Here is a 19,196-nt window from a genome sequence, read left to right as displayed (position 1 = left end):
CAGGTAAAAGGTGGGCGTGAGAGGGGGGTTAGTTGCTCTCAAATCACTTTCGACTATTGAAAAGGGTACAAGTACCTTTGAATTTCAAATCGAATGAGCCCCTTTTCAAGTTTCTACGACAAAGATTTCAATAAAAACCCTATAGTCCCCAGGGAATAACTTATAATTCTTGCCCTGAGGGTTGTGGGGGAGTGTCCTCCTGAAAAATATGTTTTCTATCTGGAAATCAACTACTCTGAACAAAATGGCTATCTCAAAATTTTTATTGGATGTGTTTGGGGGAATGGTGGGTTTGGGGGAGGCTATTTGCCTTTCATTCACTTTCAACTATTTAATAGGGCACTAGTTCTTTGAATTTCCAGTCAAATGAGCTTTTATTAAGACTTTTACAACATTACCTTCTTTAAAAACTGTAAATGCTTACAGGGCATAATTTAAAACCCTTATTCGGAGTGTTGAGGGGTAGTGTCCTCCTCAAAAACATATTATCTGTCTGGAAATCAACTAAGCTGAACAAAATGGCTATCTCAAAATTTTGGTTGGATGTATTTGGGGGAATGAGAGGCGTGGGGGGGCTAGTTGCCCTCCAATCAGTTTAGACCATTAAAAAGGTTTCTAACCCTTTGAATTTCCAATTGACTGGGCATTTTTTTAAGTTTTTACGACAACGCCTTCTATAATAACCTTATATGCCCCCGGGCTATAACTTAAAACCCTTGCCCTGAGGGTTGTGGGGGAGTGTCCTCCTCGAAACATATTTTCTATCTGGAAATCAACTACGCTGAACAAAATGGCTATCTCAAAATTTTGATTGGATGTGTTTGGGGGAATGATGGGCGTGGGGGCTAGTAGCCCTCCAATCACTTTTGACTATTAAAATGGGCACTAGCCCCTCCAATTTCCAATCGAATGAGCCCTTTTCGAAGTTTCTACGACAACTCCTTCGATACGAAGTGCCCGGGTATGGAGAACCAAAACACAACACATTGTGCCCACATCGTTCTTTACTTAGGCAGCGCTAGCGCACTGCCTATGATGACCAAGGCATAAGGCATGTAGTCCGAGAATCAATTGAAATCAGACTTAAGATTAATAATAATATTTCCTTAAATAGGGACTTGGGGGAATATACACTAAATGCTTTATACACAAATTTAATTAAAAATAATCTTACAAAATATTTTAAAAAACCAATAGACATTAAAACAGCACAAGTCACAAAAAGACTTTGAGGTTAGCTGCCAAAAACGCTGAATTAGCAATAAGAACGTTTTTAAATTATCTTTCTATCATCTCATTGAATCGCCTTGTTTTACCTTTCTTTTTATCAGTCCTGGTTGAACTTCGCTGAAGTAAGGATGCTAAGACTACTTTGAAATTTTTTTTAATTTTTGGTTCTATTGGTCGCATGTTGTTGTGAGTCTTTTTTCTTTTATATATTTTGTCTTGCTGAGGATGGCCCTTGGACACAGGGCCAAAATATTCATTCAAATTATCTCCACTGTCTTGCAGAAAGATTTCCCTATTGTTCTTTGTGCTTTTGTTGTTTGAAAAAGCAAAACAAACAAAATGTTTGATCCTTTTAGCCCAGAACATGATTCCTGAAAGTTTCAAGCCAATTGTATACCTAACATCAAAAATTCGTCGCTCCTTTTCCATTATAAAGCTTATTATCACACAAATTGTATTATGTGTTGCCTTGGACCTGTTTAGCATAAAAGGGCATGAGGTGAGGCTGGTTACCCTCAAATCACTTCTAAGTCTTAAAAAGGGGAGTAGAACTTTTGATTTCCAATTAAATGAGTCCCATCTAAAGTACCTACCACTACCCATTCCATACAAAACGTTAAAATGAAAAAAAAGAAATAATAATAAAAATGTATGGCAGGTCTATGGTTTTATGTTACAAGCAATGCTGGAGCATTGCCTCTGAAAGAACAAAATGTAATTCTAAATAGGATTCATGAGATTTATCTTACAGAAACATAATTTATTCTGAAGTTTTTATTTTTTTTCATTTTGACCTCCTTGAACTTCCAGGATTTTCTATATAATATGCAATAAATTATCATTAGTGTTGAGATTTACATTGTTGTATTGATTTGTAAATCTAGTCTTTTGTGCTTTTGAATAAGCTGGAGTAAAAATAAAAGTATTGACAAATATAGTCCTTTGAAATAACTTAACTGAAACAAAATTGAAATTCAGAAATTGGTTTATTCTAAGAAAAGTTGTTTTTTCTCTTTCCTATGAACTTTTTCATTATTTTGATGCTGTCACTGATAATTTAACAAAAATTAGGAATGTAATGTTCAATATACAAGGTACATCCAAAAAGTAATGAGGCTCGGCCGACGCACGACCTTCCAATCGCCACCAGAGCGCTCTCAATAGGCGACTGTAAGTACTGTTAAGTACCGTTTTAAGTAAGGCACAAAATACAATCTTGCGTTCAGGACGTTTGAGAGGGGGGGGGGGTTACCCCTCTCTTTTTTGTGCTAATTTTCGTTGGTATTAAGTTTAGGTATTCATTTTAATTTCTGTTCGTTTTGGGTTTCATTTATTTGTTAATGGTAATGTTTTTTACTTTTCACTTTGACTTGATTATTCATGTTAGTTTCTGTTCATTTTAGAGTTCATTTATGCATTAACAGTAATTGCTGCTTGTTTTAAGTTCGACGTCATACATAACTTTATAAGTAATTAATATAAGTATTTCTATTGTTTAAAAAAAAGAGAGTTGTGAGAAAGTCAAACTTTAGAGTAAAGAGCGAGGCGTTGAGGAGGGGACAGTCCCTTTCATATACAGAATAATTTCTGTTTGTTTAAGTTTGAATGTTGCTCCTAACTTTCAGTTAAAAAAAACTTGTTTTTTTATTTAATTTTGAACGTTTTTGAATTGATGCAGGTTTTGATTTTGGCTCTCCGTACATGAATAATTAAAACAAAATTTGCATGTTAATTTTACTTTTATTTGGTTAAATGGCTTTCTCGAAACTTGTTTAATTTTATTTACGAACGTTTTTATTAGAAATAAATATACGTAACTTACGAATTAACTTACGTAACGACCTTCTGTATTCACATATTTTTAATACGTATATTAGGGGGCTCGCCCCTTAGTCAATACCTCGCTCTTTAAGCTAAAGTTCGAATTTTGTTCCAATTCTTTAAAAATGACCCCTTAATCACAAAGACCGTTATTTAGAATAAATAGCTCTTATGAAAGTACTAAAAAATCTTTGGCTTAAAAAGCGAGGCATTGACTAGGAGGTGAACCCAATCATACACGTAATATTTTCTGTTCGTTTTAAGTTTTGATGTTACTCCTTATTTTCAGTTGGAAAACTTTTTTTTTATATTTAATTTCTGATCTTTTTTTTTAAATAATGCTGGGAAATCCGGCTCCCCCTTCATAGCAATGTCCCTTCCCCCATAAAAACTTCCTTCATGGAAAGATCTTCCCACATAACCCGAAAAACAACCCACCCCCCTACTACCAGAAAAAATCCCCCCTGAAAACGTCTGTATACTTCCAACATTGGGTAAAGTTCATAACTTTCAGCCCTCCCCCTGGGGACTTTAAGTCATCCTAAAGGACATAGTTATCATAATTTCAACCATGCTGAACAAAATGGCTATCTCAAAATTTTGATCAGGTGACTTTGGGGAAAAAATGAGCATGGGATTGGGAAAAAATGGAGTTGCCCTCCATTTTTTAGTCACTTAAAAAGGGCACTAGAACTTTTAGTTTCCGTTTCAATGAGTCCTCCCACGATATTCTAGGACCACTGGGTCGATACAATCACCCCTGGGAAAAAAATAAATAAAATAAAAAACAAAAAAACAAATAACCATGCATCCATGATCTTTCTTCTGGCAAAAAAGGCAAAATTCCATATTTTTGTAGATAGGTGCTTGAAACCTCTACAGTAGGGTTCTCTGATACGCTGAAAATTATGGTGTGATTTTCATTAAGGTTCTACAACTTTTAGGGGGGTCTTTCACCCTTTTTTCGAATATCAGCCAAATTTTCTCAGGCGCGTAACTTTTGATGGGTAGGATTAAACTTGATGAAAGTTATATATTTGAATTCAGCATTGAAATCTGATTCTTTTGATGTATCTATTGGTATCAAAAACCCGTTTTCTAGAGTTTCGGTTACCATTGAGCCGGGTTGCTCCTTACTTACAGTTCGTTACCATGAACTGTTTCGACTGACTTTTCTTGGAAAGCAGTTCTTTCAAAAATGTTTTAAAGATTAACAAAGAGTGAAGAACAACATACTGTTTTAAGTAAGAAAACCAGTATTTATTGATTTTATCTGCTTTCTAAGTCAAAACATACACTTGGAATCAAAACACAGGTCAATTTTGAAGGAAATTTTGGTAAATATCTACCAAATCATATTATTGAGTTAGGAATAAAGTGAATACACTATTCGATGCTTTTTTTTAAATGCTGATTACGAATATAGTAAGCATTTCTATCGGAAATGAATTTCAGCCCCTCCCCCCCTATATAGGCTGTATCTAACCTAACCTAGCCATTTATTGATTTTATATTTTGTTTAAGTGTTAAGTGTATGTTTTGACTTTCGAAGTCAAAACATACACTTGGAATCAAAACACAGGTCAATTTTGAAGGAAATTTGACCAACCTTGTAACTTCTCCATCAGCTGAAGTTAATTGATTACCTTCTTGTCTAACTGCTATCAAAAACTGGTAAATGCTCATTGATGCATCAACAGCAACTTTTCTACCTAAAATAGGATAAACATTGGCTTTTTTATTTCAGCTGAAGGAGATCAAAAGCTGAAACAAAATGCAAAACTGAAATTCATTAGGATGACTTATATCCTTAAAACCAATAGTGTGGTATTGATTAGTTCCTATATTCCCTAGACATAACCTCTGGCCAGCTATAAGCTTACTTGAATACAAATGCTTTTCTCAGAATAAGTTGAATTTGAAACAGCTAACTGTCAGTAAAATCAAACTGAAAAATTCAAGAATACTGGTTCAATTCATTGCCTTCTGGAAGAAAGGAAGGGAGACAAATCAGTGACATGCAAACATGTGATTTTCCTAGTTTTTTTTTTTTTTTTTTAAACAGGGAACTACAAACTTTTGGCTATAGGTTTTCGCCAATGGTAATTTTAAAAGTGCACTTTTAACTATAACCTGTCATTGAAATAGACTGCTTTGCTTGCTTGTAGCTTATATGCTTTTAATTCTAGGTGCTGATTCTCCATTAAATCATTGAATTTAAATATTGGCTCTGAATATAGAATATGTCAGAGGGGTCAGAATGAACAGTAAACCCATTCCCAAAATTGACTGGTCATCAGGCAATTTCAAAACATCACAGAAGCAACTTCACGAGCATATTTTCCTGATTTATTTTTCCTAAAAGAAATCAGAAAGTAGGAAACACAATTAAGTCGCATGTTTCATCTTTAAAGTTACTAGCCTCTGATTGTAGTTTTGGAGAAATCTTGGATAAAGTGGTGAGAGACAGATTAATTTTGGGTGTATAGAGTGATAGGATAAGAGAAGGATTGTTGAGTGAAGGTGGATCACTTGCAATGGCAAGAGCCATCAAAATAAGTTGGGTGATTGAAACCATAGTAGAGGTCCATGCCTAAGAAGCAGGTACTGTGCTATACACCAAGAAGTTGAAGCTATATCAGTCAAACAATCAACTTTTTATTTTTAAATAAATGAACAAACGAAACAATTAACATGGACATTTCGACTCAGAGCAATGCTTGTACAAGTCATACCCGATATTGGTAAACAAATTTATATCACACTCTGAAATGAAAAGAGAAGAGCTGATAACATAAGAGAGTGATAAAGAATTAGAAAGGAAGAATTGAGACGAGGTGGAGTCAAAGAAGGACCGTGAGAGGATAAGATACAAACGAAAAATTGAGACTTAAACTCATGCAGTATCCAATATTGTGTAAGAGAAGTATCGTTTTTGGAGTGTCGCAAATGATTTTATGGATTTAATAGATTAATTAATTCAGTTGCATACAGAAATACTTCTTTAAACTGGAGAGTGTTGAGACCTTGTAAGCCTTCTTCTCGGTAGCATAAAATTGTACTTGTTGCAGTGGAGAGCTCTTCCTTGATGAATTGTGCTACAAAGTTCGAAGTACCTGGAAAGACCTTGAGGAATTCTATTCGATATTACCGAGTGTGCTAAACGCAGATTACTAACGTTGATTATCTCTGTTATATCTATTGTTCCAGTGTCTCTGTATAGGTCTGTTGAGGGATATAGCCTGGGGAGGCAATATGTGGCCTTAACTGCATGGTTTTGTGATCTCTTTAATGATTTTAGATGAGATTTGAATGTATTGCCCCAGACAGAACAGCAATAGTTCAAGTAGGGGAAGACAAAAGCATTATAAAGCATTTTCATCATGTCAGCACTTAGAAACAGGCTAGCTCTATGTAACATTGATATTTGCTGTGAGACTGTTGAAGACAGCTGGGATATGTGATGTTTGAACGAAAGAGAGGAATCTACAAATACGCCAAGGAACTTTGTGACTGTGGTCTGAGGAATGGGATTTCCATTGATTATTTTCATCATGTCAGCACTTAGAAACAGGCTAGCTCTATGTAACATTGATATTTGCCGTGAGACTGTTGAAGACAGCTGGGATATGTGATGTTTGAACGAAAGAGAGGAATCTACAAATACGCCAAGGAACTTTGTGACTGTGGCCTGAGGAATGGGATTTCCATTGATTGACAGTGAGACATTTTGAGACAATGAGGAGTTTGTAGGAGCAGAAGTGAAGAATATGATGCAGCTTGTTATAGCATTTACCTGCATTTTGTTACGAAAACACCAGTCAGATATTTCGTCAAGTGTTTTTTGGGCCTTTTTTGCAGCAGACTCGGATGATTCAGCAGCAATGAAGAAATTTGAGTCGTCAGCGAATAGTATTGGGTGTGCATTTGTAGTAAGACATGTTATCAGGTCATTGATATTCAAAATAAACAAGAACGGTCCAAGTACCGACCCCTGAAGTATGCCCGATTTTACCGGTAATTCTGGCAACACACTACCCTCCACAATTACACACTGCTTACGATCAGTCAGGTACAATGAAAACCACTCGTGAGCAACACCATATATTCCAAATGAATGTAATTTTGTGAGGAGGATTGAATGGCATACCGTGTCGAAAGCTTTAGTGAAATCCAGAAAAATCACTAGTACCTTTTCTCCAGCATCCTGGCTATTTATTATGTATTCAACCGAATCAACTAAGGCATGCAAAGTTGAATGATAACGCCGAAACCCGTATTGACGGGGAGAGAGTAGCTGCTTGACATCAAGGAATCTATATACTCTGTTATAAACCACTTGCTCAAGGACTTTTGATATAACCCGTAGAATTGATATGGGTCGATAATTAGAGATAAGACTCCTGTTTCCTTTTTTGTAGAGGGGAAGGACTTGGGCAGTTTTGAACACATTAGGATAAACTCCGGTTGCTAGTGAAGGGTTGACCAAGTGTGCAAGTGGAGGTACAAGACCTGCAGAGGCCCTCTTCAAGATATAGTTGCACAGCCCAAAGGTGTCTTGGGTTTTGCCATTAGGCAGCTTACTGATAATCACTAGTAATTCCTCTTTCGTACATGGTGCTAGAAAAAGACCTGATATTGCTGTGGGTTTGTTCAGGAGATGGGCCAGAAGCATGTAGAGATGTCTGATTAACGAAAAATTGATTAAAAGCATCAGCACGAGATTCGCTTGCTACTGTCTCACCACGCATATTTATTATTTCTTTAGGTATATCCACCTTCTTCCTTTTTTGACATATTATTTCATTAACAACCTCCCATACTTTTCTCAAGTTACTCTAACATTCATTTATTCTCTCCGCATAATACCGCCTTTTTGAATTACGTATTAATCCGTTTAATGTATTTCTGTACTTTTTGCATGTCTCTCTTGCTTCAGGAGTTGTAGATTTACAAGCTTTCAGGTACAGTCTATTTCTGTGTTTGGTAGACTGAACGAGACTTTTCGTCATCCAAGGAGTTTTGGCAACCCTTTTGATCCGACTTGTTCGTAGAGGAAAACACCGTTCTGTTAAATGTTTAAGCCGGCTCGTGAGTGCATTTGCTGCCATATCTGCTGAAGACGCATTAGTTACAGCAGACTAATCATTCGATTTCAGGGTTTCAGTGAAGTAATCAATGTTTTTTTGGGAAAAACTTCGATACGTGAAAACACGATTAGACACTGACTTAGTGGATCGGTCTGCACTTGTTGGGACCATTGTAATGACTGGGTAGTGATCGGAAACATCAGATGTTATAATATGCGAGGTAAAAGATGTGTGAAGGTTAAAGGAAAGGAATAGATTGTCAATCAGTGTTGCAGTATTTCTAGCTGAACAATACCGTGTGGGAAAGAATACAGTGGGGAGAAGACCAGATGATACAGTTGCATCAAGGAACTAAAGCGAGTTGGCGTCACCGTCAATCGTAAGCAAGTTGATGTTAAAGTCACCCATAAGACATGTATTTTTGCCTCGACCACATTCATTAATCTCCGACATAAGCTGCTCAACTTACGAACAGAAAATGTCACTTGGAAATGGCGGTGGCTTATAAAAAAAGGCACACAAAATCTTCTGGAGATGACTTTCCAAGAATTTCAATGACTATTGAGTAGACAGATCGACTACGTTCGACCACACCATTTAAAATTGATCCCAAGTCATCGCGGCGCTTGTAAGAGATAGATTAATTTACAAATAATGTAATGCCACCGTAGCACTTTGTTACGCGCCGTGGAAGCTGTATGGCTTCAAAACTGGGCAAACAGTATGGCAACATGTCATCTTGAGAAGACAGCCAAGTTTCAGTTAAACCAACTAAACCAAAAGTATTTTTCTTTTCAGCAGTGAATGTAAGAATATCATCCCATTTGTGTTTAATTCCTTGAACATTATGGCAGAAAATATTAAATTTATCATTAGTAGAAATTGCAGGAAGTATTTCATTAAGATATTCTTGGGGTGTTGTATATGAGCAGGACAAGGCATTCACCCTGTCTATCACGGGATCAGTAGCTGACTCGTCATTGCATCTTGGCAGATTGAGAAATGCGGTTTTTAGCAGGGACTGTGGTTAGAGGGGTGGTTTTTAGAGGGACTATTTGTAGTATTTCGTGATATGAAAGCAAACGGTTTTAAAAAAGACAATCAACCTGCCAAACTGTAACTGCAACAATCTCGAGTACCGAGTCTATTAAACCCAGGCTCCTACAACGCAAAACAATATAAGTGCAAACACAGCACAAGCAATAACGAATACTAAAGCACAAGCAAAGCAATCATAATATAGCATCAAACACTACATATCCCTTCTTTTAACTTTGAACAACATGATTCATGGGTATGCCATTTTTATTTTTGTTGCCATACCAGCAAGGTATCAATAACAAAATTATATACATCACAAGAAGACGCTAGGCTTGCTTCTCTAGTGTGTACTCTAGGTACACACAACAGGTATACACTAATTAATTCTACTCTCACACTCAAAGGCACTAGTCTCACTTCCCTGGTGTGTACTCTGAGCATACACAGTGCCTACTTCCACTACACATACCTATCATAGGTTCAATCTCCTTGGTGGGATGATCACTCTTCCAGACTGTGTTTTGGCACCAGCTTGGGAACCAGGTGCTGCTTCACATGGCTGAACTGGGGATTCTGATGAGGTGATCTCTGTCCCCAACCATTCTAGTGGCAAAGAGCAGAGCGGTGATCTGTGGAGCTGATTTACTGGTGGTGATGATTTCTGAAGCAGAACAGCCTTTTTGGGGGGTAGCAAATGGGGTCAAAACCCTCCCAGTTTGACCACCAATTTCTTTTGCCTCAGAGTTGTTTCCAAGGTGATTTGAGAGATGTATTCTGTTCTGTCTGATGACACATCCAACCTCTATCTCAACTATGTAAGACTGCAGAGACTCAGATTGGGCAATTACTCTTGCTGTGCTATGTTTCCTGCCTGGAGCCTTCTGCACATAAACTGATTTCTCCACCTTTACTGACAGTAACAGCCTAGACGCCATGTTGTAATGATGCTTCTGGTGTCTCTGAAGAACTGTACGTTTCTACATGAATGTATAAATGCTGACCACTTTCTTATTTAAGTGGCCAGTGCTGCATGGCAAAAAAATCTCAGTCGATGACTCATTAGAAGTTCATCATGTTCTTCATTACTTGCTCCATATACAAGAATATCATCAATAATAATTGCTACCCCTTCCAGCCCTTGCAATATTTCCTTCATAAAACACTGGAGCTCATCTTGTGCTGAAAGCAGGGCAAAGGGCATTCTCAGGAATCAATAGCACCCATATATAGTGCTGAAGGTTGTCACATCTGATGCAGTTTTGGAGAGCACTAATGACCAATACCCTGATCAAGCATTCATTTTGCAAAACATGGTTGCACATGCAGCATGGCCATAACATCTTCTAAGGTAGGTATGAGGTAGTAAGGGCGCTTCATGTATTTGTTGAGATCTACTGGATCTATGCACAGTCTTACAGTTTCATTCTTCTTTTTGATCATAACCACTGAGTTGACTCACTCTGTGGGCTTGGTGACTTTTTCAATAACTCCATCTCTTTCCATTCTGATAAACTTTTTTTGGACTTTGTCTTTTAATACCTCTGGTACCCTTCTAGATGGGTAAACAGTAGGTATGGACCCATCTTTTAGATGGATGTTGCATTTGCCCTCCAGTTGGCCAATAACTTCAAAGATGCTTTTGTACTCATCAACTACACTTGTTTCTTCAGAGTTGACATTTAGTACCAATTTGATGAGGTTCAAATCTATACTTGATCAATACCCCATGATTGGAGTTGAATCTGAATCCACCACATAGAATTTGTGAGCTGCCCTAAGATACTGTTTGTGGCTGCAGGTAAGATCACAAGTGCCAATGACACAGATCCTAGCTCCATAGTAGCTGGTTAGCTGTTTGTTGTAGATTCAGTCTTGGGTCCAGCTTTTCAAAAATATTCTTGAGAATAACATTGGCTTGAGCTCCTGTGTCAGTTTTGATGTTGATTGAGAGCTGGTTGTTTAAGGTCAATGGAACAAGGGCTTCATCTTTGCCACTATCTTGTCCAACAGCATACAGGAAAACTGTATCTTCATCATAAACTGCAGCTCCAAGCAACTCTGTTTCTTCATCAATGGTACTCAAAATTTTGTTACTATGATAGACCCCTGCAAAGTGGTTTGGCTTTCTGCATTGGGTACAGATTTTCCCTTTTGCTTGACATGCATGATTAGTGGAGCATGATATATATATATATATATATATATATATATATATATATATATATATATATATATATATATATATATATATATATATATATAGTATTATCCAATTCCACAGACAATTTGGTCTTTAATCATTTTGTCTTGTTCTGAGCACAGACACAGGTTTGCAAATGTTTTTAGTTCTGTAATGTATCTTTCAATACTTTCGTTTTCTAGCTGGTCCCTCTTTTGAAAGATGTATCTTGCAAACACAGTGATCTTCTTTGGGCTTGCATAATCTTTAAAGTATTTGATAAGGGGTTCAACTTTATTGATGTCATCCTTTTATAATTCAAAAGTATTGAAAATATCTCTGCCCTTTTCTCCCATTCAAATGAGAAGGTAGGCACACTGTGATTTTTCAGTTTTTTCTGCTAGTGGTCCTATAAGCATCAGCCAAGCATGTTTTTCAAACCAATTCCATTTGTCAGCTAAGGAGGTGGCATTCCAGATGATGGATGGCTGTTGGACTTTCATAATAGTATTAGATTATAATGCCAAATCCTACTTCTGAAACCATGCAACAATCTTGAGTAATGAGTTCATTAAACCCAGGCTCCTACAACAAAAAGCAAAATAAGCACAAGCACAGCACAAGCAATAATAAATACTAAAGCACAAGCAAAGCAATCATAATATAATATCAAACACTACAGTTACTTCTGTTTCAATATATTTTCATATGAATACTAATGTCCAGTAAAACAGATGATGTGTCCCAAATGTTGAAACCCATTTTGCAAATGTTTGCAAAAACAGGTATGTCAACAAAAATTGAAACTGTTTCAACTGAGAGCTAGGGAAACAATGAATACTTGATCAAATTTATTGACAGTACACCAGAGACTGTTTAGAAACCAGGAATCAGAGTCAACTTACCTGAATACAGACTTCAAAAATTGTCATAGAAGCTGATACCAACATTATCCTAGCAAATATATTCAGTTCTTACCAAACCTCCCTTGATTCCCAACAAGGATATTCTGGTAAGCTACAGCAGGTAAGGCCTGGAAAGACTTGGAACTAAACAGATCACGATTCAATATAAGGACAGAAAATTGCAGTTTCATTCACACTATCAAAGCCAAAAAAGGATCAATACTTAGCAGACAGATAAGTGATAAAAAGATCTTGAAATAATTTGTCCTCAAGATATAATGTGACACAGGCAACAACCCACTCATGAATTTGACCAGAAGTACAAGAGATCCTGGATAGTATTATCAGCCATATTGCAGTTCCACAACTGGGTCTACCATAGGAAAACTGGCATTCAGTTTTGCATATATGGTAATCTATGTGGAAATGTCTAAAACAAGGCTATTTTGTCTTTGATTAGCATGTGCTCTTGTACACACATCATGTTGTAAATGGAACGAAATAAGCTTAGGCACTATATTTTTGCCAGTATTTTGCCCATAGATGTCTTGACAGGAGGCACTTAGGTTTTTCATTTTTGAGTTGGCTGTGGTCTATATTCATAGCTTTTTTAATGACCTAACAGGAAAGGCTATAGATGAGAAAGGCTATAGAATTGAAAGGCTATATAGATGAGAAAGGCTATAGAAAGGCCTGACCTAACAGGAAAGGCTATAGATGAGAAAGGCTATAGAATTCTTGCAACTTGGACATAGTGCATATTTTACAGATGCCAACTGGCATGGGGATTCCTATGTCAATTTTTGTTGTCCCCCACAACAGGAGCAGCTTAGAACAACTGCATGCCAAATGTTCAAGTGACTGACAGTTAAAGCAACATTTCAGGGTTTCTTTGAGTGCAACCACTTTAAGGTGACTAAATTCTATTTAAACACCTTGTTGGACTATACTGTCATGTCATGATGCATCAGCAAAACCAAGTATTACAATTTGTGATGTTCCATAAATAATGGCCTCCATGACTCAAGCATTACTTGCTATTATTTCTTCTGGATTAGTTCCCAAGAGTATAAACTACTGCTATACTTATTGGTGACAACAGCAGAACTTTTCTTCCCAAATCTTTAGTACAAAACAGCTGAGTCAAATGCATTTTCTAGAAGGCACTAATTGAATAGGAAGCAAAAGATGCAGATCCTTATTTAGAAAAGGATTAGTAATTGAAAACATATCTTTTATCTTGCAAGACCAGCTTCTAGACCTACTAGGGGTTTCTAAATTGTTTTTGGCTTGCATTATTGTTATTACAAAAGTAATCTTATAAATTAAAAGTGTTCTACACTTGGTTGCATCTTTTGGCTTGTTTATCCAATTATAACCAGGAAGGAAGACATAGATCTACTTGATGTCAAATCCCATCATCATTCTCATCCTGTTCTGTATCACCAATGCCTTGAAATAACATCTTATCAAGCAGTTTCCTTTTCATTGATGTGTGATCATGAGGATATCTAATGTTACTGATCTTCTTAGAAACCTGAGGATATAAATTTAGCAACAGCTTTAAATTTCTTCTTTTTGATGCTTTACCATACTAGAATTTTGGAAAAATTAAAGAATAGCAGAAACTCAGAAATTAACATAGTTATAATCATCATAGATTAATGTTATGATTTAGGATTAGGAACAAATCAGACTTAAAAGAAACACAAATATCAACAAACAATAAAGCATAAATTAAAAGGAACTCAGCTAAAAAATGGAACAGTATAGAATGTATTTATTCAGCTACAAAGGATGGGGTATAAACCAAAGGAGCAGGCTGTCCAAATCATTGAAAAGGGTGTTTCAAAAAGATTTTTTTTTCAAATCACCTGGCATAGGTGTTTAAAATGTGAGGTTAGGTGTTTGTATGCAGTGTGCAAATTTTCGTATTGATAGGAAATCATTAAGTGACCCCTCAAAGCATCCAAATTTTCAACTTATTTTGCTATATGTGATGTTAGTAATTATTGTTTTTCTATACTAGTTTGCATGATATTAATGGCCAATCCTTGTAGCATAATCAACCTTATATGCAGTCTTATTACTTACTTGATGTTTACATGTTCTCTATGATGTTTATATTTAACTCTATGTTGATGATATCTGCCATCTTTAATTCAGACTACACTGTATATTAGTATTTCTGAGTTTGTTATTTCTTTATAGCACTGATGACTAGAAAAGTGTTTGGCAGTTTCTGAACTGATGGAGAAAAAGAAGGTTACAACAAGGTCTAGTACAGAAGTATGGCTGAAAGGCCTGTTGCTGTCAGTACTTGATGCCACAACTTGCAAGTACCAGCTACCATCAAATGGTCAGGTGTTATGCCGACTATTTTTTGACCTGAGAACTAGCAAATGCACCCTATCTGATAGCTGTTCACATACTATAAATGAAGTTTTGGAACTGTGGGCTTTAGCCAGTCTTTGAACAACACAAAAGCCAAATGCTGCGGTAAAATTGAAAGCACTGTATGAAAAACATTCAGGGATTGCTAAGAACAAGTCATGCCAAAGTAACAGACAATAAGAAGTGGAACAAGAATTTTGTGCCCAGTTGGAAAAGCTATTTGATATTGGACATGCTGATTGTAATCAACTTATAAAAATTCCAGAAGACTTGTGTTTCTTGCAAGACCAGAGAAGTGACAGACAGATGTTTATGGGTGAAGAGGATTTAGAATTCAAAATTCGTCACGGGAAAAGACAAAAGAGGCTCCAGGATGAAGAAAGACACAGAGAAAAGGCAAAAGTGGATTGGGATACATCAGTGATGTTATGTTCAACATCAGTAGAAGAATACAGCCAGCTTTGTAACTCTGAGACTGAATCATCAAATGATGAGCAAGATTCTAGACCAAGGCTATTGAAGTTATCTGGCTTATAGGCACAGCTGAACTCAGAAACTGTCATGAATGAAACCATTCCACCACAAACACGTTCTCTTATAATAAATAAGTGTTACCTGGTTGATGACCCAATGTTTACAGCTAGCTTTGATCATACCAGAACAACACCAAGAGAAGCTATGCATGTAGTTGCTCCAGCTCTGAAAGCCACTGGCATTGACATTGAGAACATTGTTATGTCCACTAGCTCAATCTATAGAGCAAGAAAAAAAAAGTTTGTCAGTCAACTGCACAACAACAGAAAGCACTCTTTCTGCTAGCAACACCATTGGTGGCACACTTTGGCAGCAAATTGCTACCAGACAAAGATGCTAGTTTTGTTGATTGCTTGCCATTAGTGGTTTCAGGTGTAAACATTGAGAAGCTTCTCAGTATTCCTGAACCACCAGCAGGTTCAGGTAAACTGATGAGTAAAGCAGTAATTGAGGCTTTGCAGGAATGGAAAGAAGTCCCAAAATGGCTTGCTGGGTTGTGCTGTGACACAACTAGTTCAAATACAGGTGTCAATTCAGGAGCCATCACAGTCATCCAACAAGCTTTCAACAAGTGTCTCCTTTCCTTGGCCTGCAGGCATCACATCCTTGAAATAGTATCTGCTGCTGTTCTCAATATGTTCTTTCTATCCTCTGGTCCTCAGATTGGTATCTTCAGTAGATTTAAAGAGCAGTGGAAACTCATTGACCAAAGCAGTGTTGCTGCTCTTGACAGAGACACAGGTAGTAATGGTTATCTAACAGAACCTGAAAAAGACTGGCTGCATATGAAGAAGCAAGAAATTGTCACCTTCCTGCACCATCAGTTATGTCAAGATAGTCTTCCATGCATTGATTACCTGGAGTTCTTGAAGCTATGCTTGGTGGTTCTTGATGAGAATCCTGAACAAGAACATACTCACATTAGTCCCCCAGGTGCTTACCATCAGGCCAGATGGATGGCTCAAGGTATTTATTGCCTAAAGATATACTGATTTTGAGAACAGTTTAAGCTAACACCAAAAGAACTTGATTCTATGTGATGTATTGTCCTGTTCACTGTCACAATTTATGCCAAATCATGGTTCTCTGCTCCTAGCAGTTATGATGCCCCACTTAATGCTCTGTGTCTGCTTCAGATATTGGAGTCTTACTATGCAGTTGACTATCAGGTGGCACAAATTGTACTAAAGAAGATCAAGGGTCACCTTTGGTACCTCAGCAAAGATTTAGTCTCCATGGCATTGTTTTCAGATCATGTGAACAATGAAGAAAAGAAACAACTTACTATGGCATTGGCAAAACCAATGAACAAACATAATTTGAGGCAAGTTGATACAAAAACAATTAGCTCATTTCAAAACCCATCACTGGCAGATTTTGCTACTGAAAGGTCTAAGAATCTTTTCACAGCACTCAGTATTGATACATCATTTACTGAACTGACCCAGGAATATGGCATGAATGTGCTGGGTATACAACAGCAAAACTGAAGGTTTCTGCATTACAAGTAGTGAATGATTGTGCGGAAAGGGCAGCAAAGTTAGCAAGCAACTTCAATCAGTCATTAACACATAATGAAACCCAGCACCAGCTTATAATCCAGCTTGTCAAATACCATCATCAGACAGTTGCTGAACCACTGAAGAAATATTATTCTCTTGTAGGTGACCAGTGACTCTGCACTGCAGCTCTGTAGACATAGACAATAACAACTGTTATAAATGTTATGGTAGTGTAGAGTGTATACAAACTGTGGAATGCAAGAATTACACTTTGTAGGATATGGTGTTCTATATTTGACATAAATGCTGCTTGGAAAGTAGTACACAGGCCAATTGATGTGACCCAGTTATCTTTAACTTATGTTAGTATTGCTAACCTAATTGTTTTGACTAAGTACAATGTTTCAACTGCTTTTAGTCTGCAATTTAACAAAAATATGACAAAAAACATGATATTTTCAAACTTTGTGTGCTTTGAGGGGCCACTTGCACTAGTTTTGTAAGTGTAAAACTTTTCAGGAATGTTTATCACATGAAACCTGATCATATCAATGGGTATGCATAAACAAACTAAAAAAAAAAAAATTCCTATATACTTGTGAAGTGCCCTATTGAATATCATAATGAAGTTGAGGCTACTGGACCAACAAGCCTTGACTAAATTTGAATGACAATTGTTGTGAGGAGCATTATGCAGCAGCTTGTAGTTACCTTAGTCAGCTGGTGCATAGGTTTGGTAAGACACTCCTTAATTTGTAGTAAAATCTAGTGTGACCTTTCTTTAACTAGAATTTTGGATAAAATTATCATTGAAGCCTTACCTGATGAAAAATCCATCAGGGGGGGGGTGTAAACAGAGAGGCTTTCACTAGATTGGGATTGGATTGACAAGTAAAATGCAAAGCTGTGTTGGCCATTGGTGACTTGGTGCTGCAGCAGGGGCATAATTTGTTATATGGCTAGGGAAGGGGGAAACTGCCCCCTCCAGACCCAAATTGGCTTCCCCAGATCTCATTCCCCCCCCAGCTGAAATTTAGTTTCTGCAAAAATCTTGTTAAAACTAAGATAAGCCTGCATAATTCAAGTGCTGCAGTTAGGCTAGTTGTCAGTAATAGTATTTGTAACAAAGACTAGCAGTTCAAATATATGGTAGGATATCTATAGGCTAACAGTATTAGTTTACAAATCCTAATTTTCTTAAAATTCTATTGAAATAACAGGATTTATAGCCTACTTTCAAAAACTTATGCAAGCCTAATAAAAAAAGAGATTGAAAACTAAAACTTAACATAACCTAAATTTTTTTCAGAGTTTAGATAGGTAGCTAAGGCTAAAGCAGTCATTTTGCAATTTTCTAAGCCTTAGAAATAAGGAAAAAGTAGATATAGGCAAGTAGCTTGTTAAGACCCAAGACAGAACTTTGGCCCAGATTCCAGGAATTTTATTTAATTAGCTCAAATAGGCCTACTTTAAATATAGCAATAGAACCTTAAACAGGGATGTAATTTGTTATGGAGCAGTGGGGGGGGGACTGCCCCTCTCAGACCTTGGTACCTTTATAGTACTAATTATATAGGCTACCCAAAACACGAAATCTAAAACACTATTTCACTAAAGAAAACATTACCAAAATAATTTTTAATTTCATTCTCTTTAATTGCAGCAGGAGCAGCGTCTGCTATTAACTTTGCAAGCCCCAGAATTCCCATGGCGGCAAAATTAATTTAAAACTCTCGCCAAATTTATGCTAATGTTGCACCGAGCAAAAATGCCAACAGCGTGGCTAATAAAATTTATTCAATTTCGGGTTAGGAGTGCTTCTGGTGCGAACCAGATTAAAAAAAGTGCTTTAAGTATAGCCTCAATCTTTCTCTGTGTGAGAGTTTTTATATATATAAGAAATCAACCTTTTTCTTCAAATAAAAGGTACGCTAGAAATTTTAATTCCCGTTCAAATGAGCCCTCTCCCGATGTTCTAGGACCTGTCTAGGGCCGTTGATTCGATACGATCGCCTCTGGGGAAAAAACAAATTAACATACATCCATGATTTTTCTTCTGGCAAATAATACGAAATTCAACACTTTGGCATATAGGGGCTTGATACCTACCTCTACACTAAGGTTCTCTGATACGCCGAATCTAATTATTTGATTTTAATTTAAATTCTTTGACTTTTAGTGGGTATTTCCACCCTCTTTTAGGCAAATTTTCACAGTTTCTTAGCCTTTTATGGGTAAAATTAAGCCTAATTGTATTTGGAATCAGCATAATAAGCCGATGATATACTGATTGATATCGAAATTCCTTTTCTAGAGTTTCGTTTACTATTGTCGCTTCGTTCTTACAGTAGTGCAGTTAGTAATACACAAGAAAGTGTGTATAATTACAGAAAACACTAGGTAAAGAACTTAATAGGGGCAATTTAGGTAAAAATATCCTGTTAGTTTTTGATTGCATTGAAAGAGCACCCATGAGCTGATATATGAAGCTACTATAATC

The 19,196-nt window shown here is 36.7% G+C and overlaps 1 protein-coding gene across 2 annotated transcripts in view; it reads right to left on the bottom strand.

The window, feature by feature from the left end:
• The window catches only part of Fen1 (Flap structure-specific endonuclease 1), a 62,196-nt gene extending 43,761 nt beyond the window's left edge, over positions 1-18,435 (bottom strand). For both annotated transcript variants that reach the window (XM_089105656.1, XM_089105655.1), the window contains exons 1-2: positions 18,324-18,435; positions 4,661-4,763 (exon numbers count right to left, since the gene is read on the bottom strand). In XM_089105656.1, the coding sequence (XP_088961782.1) occupies positions 4,661-4,763; positions 18,324-18,405 (185 nt within the window). In that variant the 5' untranslated portion in view covers positions 18,406-18,435. The remainder of the gene's footprint in view (positions 1-4,660; positions 4,764-18,323) is intronic.
• Between the last annotated feature and the right edge of the window lie 761 nt (positions 18,436-19,196).

The sequence above is a fragment of the Artemia sp. Qi Xiang Cuo genome, chromosome 19 (genome assembly GCF_049724085.1).
Source record: "Artemia sp. Qi Xiang Cuo chromosome 19, ASM4972408v1, whole genome shotgun sequence".
Lineage (NCBI taxonomy): Eukaryota > Metazoa > Arthropoda > Branchiopoda > Anostraca > Artemiidae > Artemia > Artemia sp. Qi Xiang Cuo.
The sequence above is the reverse complement of the archived record's forward strand: the minus strand, read 5'-3'. Positions and strand labels throughout refer to the sequence as shown.